Raw genomic sequence first — 15,385 nt, 5'->3', positions numbered from 1 at the left:
TAACCAAAACCTGCAAAATTTCCTTAAAATTACCAATTCAGGGGCAGCAACCCAATAACAAGTTGTCCCATTCATCTGAAAATTGTACGGCAGATAGATCTTGACCTGATAAACATTATAAAACCATGTCAGATTTGCTCTAAATGCTTTGGTTTCAGAGATATAAGCCAAAATCTACATTTTATCCCTATGTTCTATTTTTAGCCATGGTGGCCATCTTGGTTGGTTGGCCGGGTCACCGGACACATTTTTAAAACTACATACCCCAATGATGAATGTGGCCAAGTTTGGTTAAATTTGGCCCAGTGGATTCAGAGGAGAAGATTTTTGTAAAAGTTAACGGATGACGGACGCCAAGTGATGAGAAAAGCTCACTTGGCCCTTTGGGCCAGGTGAGCTAAAAAGAAGTTAAACATCATTTTTACCTGTATAAAAATGATTTTTTGTGAATCGAAATAGTGACAGGGGTATAAAAATGCTTGCACATGATGTTTTATTAGTTATTGGCTTTGAACTAGCTTTCAGTAACTTCGAGTAATCTCAGATCTGTACTTTGTGTTTTTTGTGTTTTTGTTAGGATTTTTATGTGCTATGTATCCATCTGATGTGTTAAGCCCTTTTCAACTGCTTTTTATTGTTTGTTCTTATGTTGTACTGTTACACCACTGCCCTAGGAGATGGGGAGGGTTTGGTACCAGCAAACATGTTTAACTAAGGGAGCTACCATTTGTTTTTTATGGGGGGGCTAGGATGAAAAATTGCGTCCTGCATTTTTTATTAGTTGTAATCTCTGTCCTGCCTTTTTATTTATTAGTTTATCCTGACTTTTTTTACATAAATTGTTATCCTGCCTTTATTTTTAGCCAAGTTGCTCATCCTGTCTTTTTGTTTTACTCAAAACTCCTGTCCTGCCTTTTTTTTCAAATTTCATCCTAGCCCCCATATAAATCAAATGGTACCTCCCTAATCGACATTCTGTATAAGCCTGTGACAAGTCAGCTAGCAAGAGCCTGAAATTTAGTGGTTATTGTTTGTTGTTGTATATCATATTTGTTTTTCATTTAGTGTTTTAAACATAAATCAGATCATTAGTTTTTTCGTTGGAATTGTTTTACATTTGTCATTTAGGGCCTTTTATAGCCAACTTTGTGGTATGGATTTTGCTCTTTGTTGAAGGCCATATGGTGATCTATAGTTGTCAACTTCTTTGTCATTTGCTCTCTGGTTGAGAGTTGTCTCATTGGCAATCATATCACATCTTCTTATTTGTACATTGACAAACAATCAATTTTCTAATAGGCATTAATAGTTCCCTTGAAGGAGCAGCCCATAAAAATATTATACATGAAACTAAAAATGTTTGCTTGAGAAAATAAACAATTTTTTTGAATAACTTTAAATTTCTCTTGTAGAATAATGCTCCAGGATTGCTCTCATACCTTAACTAGAGGCTCTAAAGAGCCTATGTCGCTCACCTTGGTCTATGTGCATATTAAACAAAGGACACAGGTGGATTCATGACAAAATTGTGATTTGGTGATGGTGATGTGTTTGTAGATCTTACTTTACTGAACATTCTTGATGCTTACAATTATCTCTATCTATAATGAACTTGGCCCTGTAGTTTCAGTGGAAATTATTTTGTAAAAATTTACAAAATTTATGAAAATTGTTAAAAATTTATTATAAAGGACAATAACTCCTTAAGGGGTCAATTGACCATTTTGGTCATGTGACTTATTTGTAGGTCTTACTTTGCTGTACATTATTGCTCTTTACAGTTTATCTCTATCTATAATAATATTCAAGATAATAACCAAAAGCTGAAAAAATTTCTAAAAATTACCAATTCAGGGGCAGCAACCCAACAACGGGTTGCCTGAATGGTCTGAAAATTTAAGGGCAGATAGATCTTGACCTAATGAACAATTTTGTTTTGAAAGATTTGCTAGAAATGCTTTGGGTTTAGATATATGAGCCAAAAACTGCATTTTACCCTATGTACTATTATTAGCCATGTCGGCCATCTTGGTTTGAGGGCGGGGTCATCAAACACAATTTTTAAACTACATACCCTAATGATGATTGTTTACAACTTTATTTAAATTCATCTTAGTAGTTTCAGAGGAGAAGATTGTAAAAGATAACAAAAATTTACGAAAAATTGTTAAAAATTGACTATAAAAGAGCAATAACTCCTTAAGGGGTCAACTGACCATTTTGGTCAAGTTGACTTATTTGTAGAACTTACTTTGCTGAACATTATTGCTGTTTACAGTTTATCTCTATCTATAATAATATTCAAGATAATAACCAAATAAGGCAAAATTTCCTTAAAATTACTAATTCAGGGGCAGCAACCTAACAACGGGTTGTCCGATTCATCTGAAAATTTCAGGGCAGATAGATCTTGAGCTAATAAACATTTTTACTCTTTGTCAGATTTGCTCTCAATGCTTTGGTTTCAGAGATATAAGCCAAAATCTACATTTTATCCCTATGTTCTATTTTTAGCCATGGCGGCCATCTTGGTTAGTTGGCCGGGTCACCGGACACATTTTTTAAACTAGATACCCTAATGATGATATTGGCCAAGTTTGGTTAAATTTGGCCCAGTAGTTTCAGAGGAGAAGATTTTTGTAAAAGTTTACGGACGACGGACGACGGATGCCAAGTGATGAGAAAAGCTCACTTGGCCCTTTGGGCCAGGTGAGCTAAAAATACTTGTAAACAAAAAATAAAATTTAGAATGGAAATGGGGAATGTGTCAAAGAGACAACAACCCGACCAAAGAGCAGAAAACAGCTGAAGGCCACCAATGGGTCTTCAACACAGCAATAAAATCCTGCAACAGGAGGCGGGCTTCAGCTGGCCCCTAAACAGAAATGTGTACTAGTTCAGTGAAAATCGACGTCATTCTAAACTCCAAAACATATAAATGAACTAAAATTAAAAATCATACAAGACTAACAAAGGCCAGAGGCTCCTGACTTGGGACAGGCCCAAAATGTGGCGGGGTTAAACATGTTTAGTGAGATCTCAACCCTCCCCCTATACCTCTAGCCAATGTAGAAAAAACAAACACACAGCAATACATACAGTAAAACTCAGTTTAAAAGAAGTCAGAGTCTGATGTCAGAATAGGTAACAAAAGAAACTAAGCAAAATGACAATGATACATAAATTAACAAAGGACTACTAGCAGTTACTGACATACCAGCTCTAGACCTCAATTAAACTGATTGAAAAATTGTCTTCATAATATGCAAATCAAGCACAATCTCTCCTGTAAGGGGTTTAGTATCATACCATCATAAAATATATGAGAAGAACATAACCGTATCATGCCAACAACTGGTTTTAGACTAAATGTGTTTTATTTCCGATGAAAAGATCCTATGAGTGATCAATATTAATACCAAAATATGCCATCTTTAATGATCTGACAACAGTATCGTAACTATATCCCTTCTGAATAAGTCTGTTTAAAAGTTTGGTTAGCTTTTGAATTGAATGACGACATTTTTGTGCTTTGTAAAGTATATTACCATAAAAGACTGGATGTGAAATACCTGAACATATAAGATATCTGCATGTTGATTTATATTTACGAATGATGTCCTTGTACCGATGATAAATTTAAGTAAATGTTTTGACTAGTTTGTGATATCGAAAACCCTGGTGTAATAATTTTTCAGAAATACAGAGATTTCTTTCATTAAAATCAAATACGTTGTTACATACACCAGCGAATCGAACAAGTTAAGATACATAAACACCATAAGATGGTGACAAGGGAACGTCACCATCTAAAAATGGATAATTAACAATAGGAAATGAAAAATCATTTAATTAATATAAATTTTGGTATAAGGCTTCCTGTTAAGGATATAGATATCAAGATCCAGGAAAGGGCAGTGTTCATTGTTAGTATTAGCTTTATTTAAAGTCAGTACAGCCGGATAAATCTCTTTAGTGCATATACTAAAGTCGTCATTATTGAGAGCCAATATATCATCAAAATATCTAAAAGTGTTAATAAATTTTTGTATCAGATGTTGTTTCGATGGGTCTTTGCTGATTTTAGTCATAAATTGTAACTCATAACAATATAGAAACAGGTCTGCAATAAGTGGTGCACAGTTAGTCCCCATTGGAATTCCGATAACTTGACGATATATGGAATATCCATAGCGAACAAAAATATTATCTGGTAAAAATTCAAGGGCAGTTATAGTATCATAGCAGGTCCTATTGACATAGTTCTTTTGTTTGTTGTTACTAAAAAAATGACCTAAAAGAGTTTGAACATATATATTCACATTCTAACTTTTTAAATGCCCATTTAATTAGGTGTGTGATTTTTTTTTAATAATATTATGAGGTAAAGTGGTATATAGGATAGAAAAATCAAAACTTTGAACAGATTCGAAATCACCACTATAAGCATGCAATTTATCAAGTACTTCCAACGAATTTTTGACACTCCAAAAGTAGTTAATTCCACTATTTTCAAAGGTCTTATTTGAACAATTTAATACCAGGTTTTTGATTGTACCAAGTGTGCTAGTAAGTAGAATAGACAGTAGTGGAACAATGGCTTGAAGACGAAATCAATCTATATTTGTAAGGTGTTTTGTGCAGCTCCGGAAGCCAGGACATGGTTGGAACTTTCATTGTATTTGGTTCTGCTTGTAAATAAGTAGCTATTAGTTTATGTTTGTTACAGATGTCATTTTTTGAAAATGGAGTCAGTTGGAATGTTGGTGAATTCATGATTTCCTTTTGCAGAATCTCAATGTAAAATTTACGTCAAACAATAACGATATTATTAGCAGCCTTATCAACCGGGGAGTTCTTTTAGCTTATGTTTGATACGAGAAATAGGATTATTATGGTTGTTGTTAGGAGTAAAATGTTCTTTAAAATGTTGTATAGGTATATCAACTATGTTCATTACTGCATTAAAAAAACGAATCTAAGAATTTCTTGTTAGCTTTTTCTAGTTTTATCCATTTCAAGCAGTAAGTACGGAGTGAATCGTGGATGATGTTACAACACTCATTCCTCTTAATAATTGACGGGGGACGATATTTAGGTCCTTTACTGAGGAATGATTTCAACTCTTGGTCACGAACGATGTTAAGGTCTCCTGTAATAACATGGGAACTGGGGCCATAAATGTATTCGGAATTACTGCAATTTCATGACGTAGGTGAATTGTCACTGATATTTACACCTTTACACACTTCGCTATAATTAAACACATATTTCCGGGAAGATTTTTTGTAAACATAACAAATAAGTGGGAGTTCAGTAATATCAAAATAGCCAGGAATTTGTTCTTTAACAGAATGATCATTAAAAATACGGGAAATATTTACAAAATCAAAACCTTTATTGACATATTTAATTTTAATAAAATGTTTTTTATGATCTTCAGGGCAATCAATTTTGGGAAACAGTTTAGAATAACAATATGCAATTATAATTTGGACCATTTCATACTCAGAACTGCAATATGGAATTGTGTTGCAATCATCTAAAATTTGGTTTAATTTATTTACAGATTAAGAACTGAGCTTGGTTAACAGATAATGTCTGCTGTTGTTATTTGAAATAGAAATTAAGTCCGAAATATTTGTATTGTTGGTAAGAAATTTTCTTTGATTGCAATTTATTCTACGCCAAGAATTCTATCATTAAGACCGAGAGGATAGACTGTCTCTTTTTTTTTGAATCCAATTTAATTCAATTATTTTTGGTGATCGTACAAACTTTGAATGAGATTCCCCAGGCTGCTTATTTACTACTTCTAAGGGTTGAACTGTTAAATATTTAATAGGATGGTTGTGCTTTTTAAGGTGTTGATAAATGATACTTTTGAATTTATGGGGTCTTTTAAAACGATAAAGGTGTTCTTGCATGCGTTTAGATAAATAGCGTCAAGTTTCTCCTACGTAACGAATACCGCATCCTGGTTTGTTACAGGTGAGTAAATAGATAATACTGTCAGATTTTCAATTTATATCAGTTTCAAAATTTTAGGAAAATGTGCGACCATTAAACATGACCCTACCCTATTGTTGGTGGAAAAACAGGGACATGTAAGTCATTTTTTGGCAGGACACTTATCGATACAAGGGTAACCATGATTTTTTGTTATTTAAAATGTTAGCAATCGTAGTATTTTTAGATAAGCGATTTTGAAGATTGAGACGTGTAGATATCCTTTGAACGAGTTTAGTATTTAGTATTTTTCCGTTTCTCAATTTCAATTTTGCTTTAGGTTATCCGTATTTCCAATTGAAAGGAGCAAAGACTGGCGTCCAGAATATGAACCAGCACACTGGAAGTGAATAAAGTAAAAAAGGTAAAACTGTTCGACTAAAGACGTCAAACGCTATCCGTCATCAAGTACCTGACAAAATATGTTAACTACAAAATCAGAGGACAAAAACAAAAGACAGGGTATCTCAGGGTAACACCTGACATCTAATTAAATAGTAGAATGGGGCTGAATAGTGAAATAGGAGTTTCAGATAAATATTCCTAAAGTAATGAACATAGAGAAGTTCTCACTCGGACACACACTCCATTATCTTGTATATTATAAGAGCATAAACCTGATGCACAGGGAGACACTCTACTGTCTATAATAAAAAAAAAAAGAAACCCTGCATTTCTATTCTATACCTATATAGATTATCCCTATCCTAAGGAATATCAAAAGAAGAGTGAGAAGATATCTTTTGGGGAAAAAATAATTATAGAATATAAACAAACCTGCAAAAGTATCCATCAGTAAGATTATAACAAACTCCTTCATTGGCACATGGTGATGGGGCACAGTACTCTATAGGAGTTTCACATCTCTTTCCAGTCCAGCCCTCCTTACAACTACACTCAAAGTCAGCTACCTTGTCTGTACATGAACCTCCATGTTCACATGGGTGTTGTTGTAGACACTCATTGATTTCTTCCTATGTAAATTAGAAAATTGTACCTTCACTAACAATTTATAAGATATTTGTGACATGCATTTATAAAGTGATGGGTGTTTAACACTGTACCAGTACTTATTGGCTACAAAATATCAAGAATGAAAAGGCAAATATACTGATAGCAAGCTCAAAATTTACAATAGAATTACCTAATATGTTTAATAATTAAAAAATTCGTAAGGGTTCCGCGGAACCCAGTGTCTCGCCTACTTTTGCTGTTAATCACAGGCTCAAAAAAAATGAGGAAAAAAATTAATAAAAATATTCCTCTCTATACTATCTTTTGATTGTAAGTAGCTTCTGTCCAAGTTTGGTAAAAATCCAGGATAGTTTATGAATCTAATAAATGTTATAAAAACTTAAACTGCAGACTGTATGTAATGTTAACTGGAAGAAAAACTAAGTCCATTTATAAGTAAAATACGGAAAAATGGAACAAAATTTTAACAAAATTTCCTTCTAGATACTAGCTTTTAATCATAAACAAGCTTCTGTCCAAGTTTGGTACAAATCCAGGATAGTTTAAGAAAGTTGTTAAAATTTTAAAAACTTTAACCACAGAGTGAATGTAATGTTAACTGGCAGTAAAACCAGAGACATATAATACAAGAGATTCGCAACTCTAGTAGAGTCTATATAACAGCCAATGAAATGACGTGGCCACCGGAAAGCCTATTAATCCGATGGATTTATGGGTAATAACCCGTATTGTTGTGTAAAAGGTTCTACGCCTCACGATTTTTCTAATGGATAATGCCGATACCTTTCACAGCTAAAGCATGCAAGTATATTTAAAAGTTACAAAAAACTAATTCTAATAATTTGTTATTGATAAAATGTGTTCTAATGATGAGATTAATCAAATACAAACAAAGTTAAAACTCGGCCCATTTTACTTCACCTATTGCCGTAGAAACCATTTGATCTCCCAATTTTTTTCTTAAAACTTGAAAATATGCTAATAAATATATAATTTTATGGGCCAATAGTACTCCCAAATGTTGTTTCGTGAAAACAAGACTATTTTCGTAAAATTTGATCCAACAATGTGGCGATTTTTTCTGATTGATACCCGAAATTTTTTATTAAACTGGCTAAATATTGAAATTGTTCATGGACAAATTTCCTTAAATCAGTCCTTCTTTTTTGTGCACTATGAAATTTATAGCCTGCATTTTGTTATTCATTTTTCATTCTGTTTATAGCAAAGTTGTTTATTTTCTCCTATTCTGAAGTCATTGTTTTTTTTTTCTTTTTAGGGTGCCAAAGATGAACGAATGCAGTAAATTTACAAAAGGAGTAAAATTTTCCTAGTAAAGGAAACCTTCTGCTGGTCGTTATATTATGAATGAGCTTCATATGCATCTGTTGTCGTTTCAGACTACGCTTCTCGTTCAAAACAGGAACCTAATTCATTTTTAAATTAAAATCGTATTGAGGACATTTCAATGGTGACTGCAAAAGATATATATACATATATATATATATATATTTGATAATAAAAGATTTTATTTACACCAAGGATTTGTATATGTATACACATAAACAATCTTACTTTTAAATTGCCATCTCTTTACCCCAGAATAAAAAGACAAAAACCGCTACAAATGATTAAAAGACAAAAACCACTACAAATGATTGTCTCGTGGAAACAAGGTTATAAAATACTTTTTAAATAGTGTCTTCCGTGTTGCTTTGATGTATGACCTGTGTTTTTTTTATAGATTTTTTGTTGCTTCGAGGACACACATATCCATCTATGTATGCAGTATTGTCAATTGTTTTTGTTGGTGGGTCTCTCGCTTATGTTTTCGTCCTTTTCACTATCAACAAAGAGTTCGTTATCAGTTTATTCAACTAGGAGTATATCTAAGTCGTAACTATTAAGATTGTCATCCCACGAAATTAAGATTGTCATCCCACGAAATTAAGATCGTCATCCCACGAATTAAAATCGGAATTTTCCATATTGCGTGCACATGAATGAAGCTTTATTCAAATGAGAAATTAATTGTAATTTTCTTAAATATTAATTCTCAATACACACTTCGAACATGAAGAAACCATAAATTTACTGACAATCATTTAAAAAAACAACTCAATGCAAAAAAACTGTCAAACACTTAGAAATCAAACATTTACCGACAATCCTACAGAAAAAAAATTTCAATGAAAGCCCAATAAATGAGGAATATAAAAATAAATAAAATTTTAATAATTTATAAATATCAAGAATAAAAAACAAAGCCTATCATGATTAACAATTAATTAACAAATAAATTAAGTTTTTTTCCATATTAATTAATTATACATTTTGTGACTTGTATTTTTGGAAAGAGTGTGGACACCTGTGGTGTGACAACTTTTTGTTTACAAGGTTTCAATTAAAACTCATTATTTATAACATGTTCGTGATTTACCTGGTCATCGAATAATTCAAACCTAATATACATGTCACACTGTGAAATTATGTCTCCGAGACAGGTGTATATTCAATAGAAACCCATTATGTAACTATCAAATAAAATGAACTCTGACACAATTTATCAAGTGTTAATTATTTAATATCAGTTTTTTTTTTATACAATATCAAATTATGTCTCTTTTTCAATAATACAAATCTAAAATCAAAATTACATTAAAATAAATAATTATATATGTACTCAAATTATATTTAATTAATTATGATAAATTTAACACTGAAACAGTTTATGTTATGCTTAAACATTCGTCCTTACTTCGAGTACTTTTAATACTTTTATTAATGACTTTATTACCTAAGGAGAACTCGCGAGGTTTAACTAGTGGCCGCGTGTTATTACGGGATTTCGCCGAGTTGCGAATCTCTTGTATTATATGTCTCTGGTAAAACTAAGTCCATTTATAAGTTAAATTCGGAAAAAATGGATTTTTTTTTTTACAAAATTTCCTTCTGGATACTATCTTATGATCATAAACAAGCTTCTGTCCAAGTTTGGTAGAAATCCAGGATAGTTTAAGAAAGTTATTAAAATTTCAAAAACTTTAACCACAGAGTGAATGTAATGTTTCCTGGCAGAAAAACCAAGTCCATTTATAAGTAAAATACGGAAAAAATGGAATTATTTTTTTACAAAATTTACATTTGAATATTATCTTATGATCATAAACAAGCTTCTGTCCAAGTTTGGTAGACATCCAGGATAGTTTAAGAAAGTTATTAAAATTTCAAAAACTTTAACCACAGAGTGAATATTTGTGGACGCCAACGACGACGACGCCGACGGAATGTAGGATCGCTATGTCTCGCTTTTTCGACAAAAGTCGAAGGCTCGACAAAAATATGATACCAAATATGACGGTGGTCAACAAAGGATCAAATCAGAATTTCCAATAGGGCAATGAATTATTGTATACTTTGGATTCATTATTATTCGTGAGGTACCAATTTTCGTGGGTTTTGTGGGTAAAGGTAAGCCACAAATTTACATGATTAACGAAGATCAAATTTTCAAAAAACTTGTACATAGACATTGGAAAATCAAGGAAATAAAATATCCATGAAAATACAAGTTTTCCCAATCGCAGAAAATTGGTATCCACGAAATTAAATAAATCTACAGTACCTATTTTTTATTACAAGTTTTATTTGAAACATCTAAAATCTCTCAGATCTTCTGCCTTCAAGCACAAACATTCTCAGTTTTTAATCTGACTTCAGGACGAAAGCTGCAGGAAACCTTGTTGCTAGTTTTTTGCTGTGCATCGAGATATGGCAGCAACCAGAATTTTTTTCAATTTTAGTTAAGAAACAGAGAATAAAGGTTATTTTTGGACTGGAAGACACCCCAAAATTAACACAAAATTGCCGAAATCACACCTGGCCTCCAACCTAGGTTTTGCTCTGGACTCCTCGCCAAAATTGAATTAGTTGTCAAAACACATAAGAAATTCTTGTTTTAAAATCTGAAAATGCAAAGCAATTACAGTGATTTATTGTATTAACTATTTTTGTTAAAAAAAACTTTTGTGTTTAAGACATCAGTACTAAATAGTTGAATTTGTCATAGATATTTCCCTTTAAGTCCTCAAACTTCCTACTTTTAACCTCTTCACCACCGATCCAACTTGTAGTCATGATGACAACAGCAGTTCTTTTATAACCAATATGACCTTCCATACTCTTTTGGAACTGCCACATCTGAATTATGTTGACAGCAGGGAGTTCAATCTTACAATTCATGGTCCATAAACTCTTTCAAGATGTGTTGTTATGAAAATGTGATAACCTTCTTCGAGTTACAAATCGGAAAACTGTGAAAAGAAGCCAAAATCAGGTGGGGATGGGAGTCATTTGATAGCCACTAATGTAAATGATATCAGCCGTAGGTATTAACTAGCATCCTAAATATGGTAGTTCAGGAACACAGGGATTTTTTATAAGGCCAGAAAAGATTTGTTCTGTAAAAACTAGGTCACTGTAATTCTCCAACAAGCCTAACCTGTATTTCGAAAAAAGAGAACCATTAAAAATCTATCACTGAGAAAGTTAAACCAAAATTAAATTATCATATTAATAAACATACTGTGCAGTTTTTACCAATGTAACCTGCTTTACATATACATTGATAATCATTCAACATATCTCTGCAACGGTTTGTATTAGGATCTACATTAGAACCTGTACACATTCCAATACAGTCATCTATATTGTTCTCACAATTATCCCCTGAAATAAAAGAATAATAAATTCATGATTAAGTAACTAATGGTAATATAATCTTAATATATCTTTTAGATTTAAATATAATTCAAATAGTGTTCTTTAATACCAGAAAATGATATCAAATAAGTTCTTGCTTTGCATTTTTGTATGCAAATTTCAAAATATATATTCATATATATAAAGAATACATAAAATAAGCTAAAAATCAAAGATAGCAGCCCAATATATTGTCAATTTAATCCTTATTTAACAGTGTTTAAAATTCACCTTTAAAAAGACAAAATGATGCAAAAGATATTTAGAGAACTAACTGAAAAGTTCCTCATTTGTATTGTGACAAAAAATATGTGTCAAGAACTAGTAAACATCAAATGCAACAATTATGTATGTAAATTTCTTTTAATTTTCTCATATGTAAATGGAGAAAAAAAAAGTTTTGGTAATTATCAAACTACCCTGCATCGATATCACCCTTCTCACTGGCTCTGTACCATCAAGACTTTCAGACAGAGCAAAATTTATCAGCAATGTAACAAAGTGTGAGGAGATGATATCAACAGTGTCACAATACGAGAGCAAAAATAAGCTTAGTATAGCAACCAAGCATAAAACTGTGGGGGAAAAGTCCAGATTACAAGCTTTCTGTGTATATATCACATGGCATTTACCTTACTAGTATTTACAAGGATCTTTTACCTTCCAATTAATTCATAACACTGTCCCACCCAGATCCTCCCATATTATGCTGTATATATGTCAGTTGTACCAATAAACAGTCTGCTATGTCTTTGGTGCCCTGACCAAATGCTGAAGAGTTACAGTGCAGATAAAGGCAGCTGATTTACACTTAGCAGAGTTCAGTAAAGGGACCAAAAAATGCCAACTGGTTATAGTACATATAAAGGAATAAAGTAAACAGACACAGGTTTGGATGAAAGAAACACAGTTTAATATTTTCTTTGCATATCAATAAAGCAATAAACATATTTACAAAGAAAGCAAAATCAAGTTGAATAACTGTGGTACTCCTAACAAAAAGTACATAATAACTGTGAGTTCTTTGAACAATACTACTCTACTAAACAATACAAAAAGATATGTGAAGTTGATGCTTCTTATCAAATAAACATATGTATTATACATGCGTATACATCTTTTAGCAAAAAAAATTAAATGTCCTTAAGGGAGTTGGAGGGTGGGAAGAAAATATTTTCCCAGAAAAATAATAATGGCTGCTGCAAGCAAGTGTTGCTTCAGGAATAGTTGAGCCTGTGTGCATAAAACAGAAGCCCTGCTAATTAAGCGCTGATTGGTTAATTCAAAATTAGCTATGAATCTCATTGGTTAATTAATATGATCTCGAAAAACAATTAGTAAACGAGAAGCACATGCGGCAGTGACTGGGAAACCCCATTGCTGATTGGTTAAAACCTAGAGATGCGTGTGTCCCCAAGTAACTTCTGACCAGCATTCCAAAACGTATTATGTATTAATACTCTATTTAAATAAAATAGTTCTCATAATTTTAGAGTCACATGCAGATATATAGAAATATTTCATTAAAAACAAAAGATCAACTTTTTGTAAAGATAGGCAAACATTAACTCCGCAATGACTAACCATCATATCCAGTGGCGCAATGACAATCATAGCTATTAATCATATCTGTACATGTTCCACCATGCTGACATGGCATGTTCTTACAATCGTCTATGTTATGTTGACAAAGAGATCCTTCAAATCCTGTCTCACAATCACATTTCCCATTACTACATGTTCCATTGATACAATTCACATTGTCACAAGCTGGAATCATTTCACATGTTCCATGAGCGTCTAAAATAAGAAAACACAAACAATCAAACATTAGGTAAAAACCCCTATCAACGTATTAACAGACAAGTTTTACTTTTTATCAAATCAAATCATGTTTATTGTACAAAAACAGGCCACAAGCCCAGGCTATATTTATAAGTTCACAAGTTATAACGTCAACTACACTTTAATAGTAACATATAATAATAATAAACAAATCTACAACACACAAATATTACAAATATATATATATAGATAATTTAGCTCATCTGCAATCAATTCCATCTTCATGCCTAATATGTCATGTACTGTGTTACAACTCTAGATTCTACTGACGAGGAAAGGTAACACTAGGCAACCCAAAGCTGAATTTTTATTTCAGTCTAGGTGGCCGGGTGGTCTTGAGCGCTGGACACAGTGCCAGGCGGTGTTGTCTCGATATCTCAATAGTGTTGTGAAACTGAAATGATATTTGGACAAATCTCGATCTTTAATGATGATTTCTTATGAAATATCATTCCCTTCATATTATTTAAGTTTGCCCAATTTGTGTAATGGTATTACAGACCTGATAAAGCACATTTTAGTCTCGTTTCATTTATTAATCAACGTTTTCAGTAGAATTTACTGTGTTGACACATTTTCCACCAAACCGTAGTTCCATGTTTTGTGCAAGAGTTGATGTTCTTATCACCACAAAGAAGTTATTTCTGAAATACGGGATTTAATTCCGGGTGTGCTTATTGAAATATTGTTATTATGGATTAAATCTATTTATTGTATATAATTTATGGTCATGCATATTTGTCAGTGTAATGATCGCGTACACGAGATCCGCGAAATGTAAGTAATTACGAGAAATATTCCGTGATAATGACAGCTTGGTTTCGAACGTGAACGACTTGGTAAGTTGGAAATTTACCTGTCCCAGAGAACGGCTGCTTTTCGTTCTCCTGACCTATTCATTTAACGTTTGGCTTTGTGAATTTATGTAAGAAGTTAAGTTAAGTTATTTTAGCATTTAATTACACATCTTCAGGTATTATTTGTGTAAAAAGATGGTGAATTCCGTAACACATTGTACTTGACGGTGGTATTTTTGCCGTAAAAACATTTTTAGCCCAACCCTGGCCTAAATTTGGAATTGTTCGATTATTATTGAAACATATATTTATTGATATTCGTTATTTTTGTCTAAACACTGACATTATGCAGGTTCTTTGACTTGATTTAAATTGTGTGAATAAATTGTATCTGAACGTATTGAAATTAATATTCCTGCATAATAAATTATTTTATTTATAACTCTTTGTTAATTTGCAGCCTTTTCTACTATTCCGCTCGGTAGTTTTCATTTTTACAATAATAGCATGAGTTCGAATCCCAGCGAGGAAAGAACATAAATTTGCTTCCGCAAATTTGCAGATTTAACATTGTTGTGCTGATATTTAGAGTAATTATGAATTTAATATGTGTTTTCAGCCGTGTATCACCTTCAATGGTGATCCAATGGATGGATTTGTCGTAGAGTTGTCACTTGTGTAGACCTACTTATCAAATAATTATTTCTGTGACTGTGTCTTACGATCCTTTACGATACATAATTTAGCTAATCTGCAATCAATTCCATCTTCATGCCTTTATATATCATGTACTGTGTTACAACTCTAGATTCTACTGACGAGGAAAGGTAACACCAGACCACCGAAAGCTGAATTTTTAGTTCAGTCTAGGTGGCGAGTGGTTTAGAGCGCTGGAAACATTGCCAGGCGGTGTTGTGTCGATATCTCAATAGCATGAGGGAAGAACAAAAAATTGCTTCCACAAATTTGCAGATTTAACATTGTTGTGCTGATATTTA

General features: G+C 32.5%; 1 protein-coding gene across 1 annotated transcript in view; it reads right to left on the bottom strand.

Moving 5' to 3' along the window:
* The window catches only part of LOC127710082 (uncharacterized), a 467,780-nt gene that overhangs the window by 181,850 nt on the left and 270,545 nt on the right, over nt 1–15,385 (bottom strand). Inside the window, exons 40-42 of the mRNA XM_052215826.1 lie at nt 13,330–13,545; nt 11,570–11,712; nt 6,787–6,983 (exon numbers count right to left, since the gene is read on the bottom strand). Coding sequence (XP_052071786.1) covers nt 6,787–6,983; nt 11,570–11,712; nt 13,330–13,545 — 556 coding nt within the window. The remainder of the gene's footprint in view (nt 1–6,786; nt 6,984–11,569; nt 11,713–13,329; nt 13,546–15,385) is intronic.

This window comes from Mytilus californianus, unplaced genomic scaffold, assembly GCF_021869535.1.
Source record: "Mytilus californianus isolate M0D057914Y unplaced genomic scaffold, xbMytCali1.0.p SCAF_7, whole genome shotgun sequence".
NCBI lineage: Eukaryota > Metazoa > Mollusca > Bivalvia > Mytilida > Mytilidae > Mytilus > Mytilus californianus.
The sequence above is the reverse complement of the archived record's forward strand: the minus strand, read 5'-3'. Positions and strand labels throughout refer to the sequence as shown.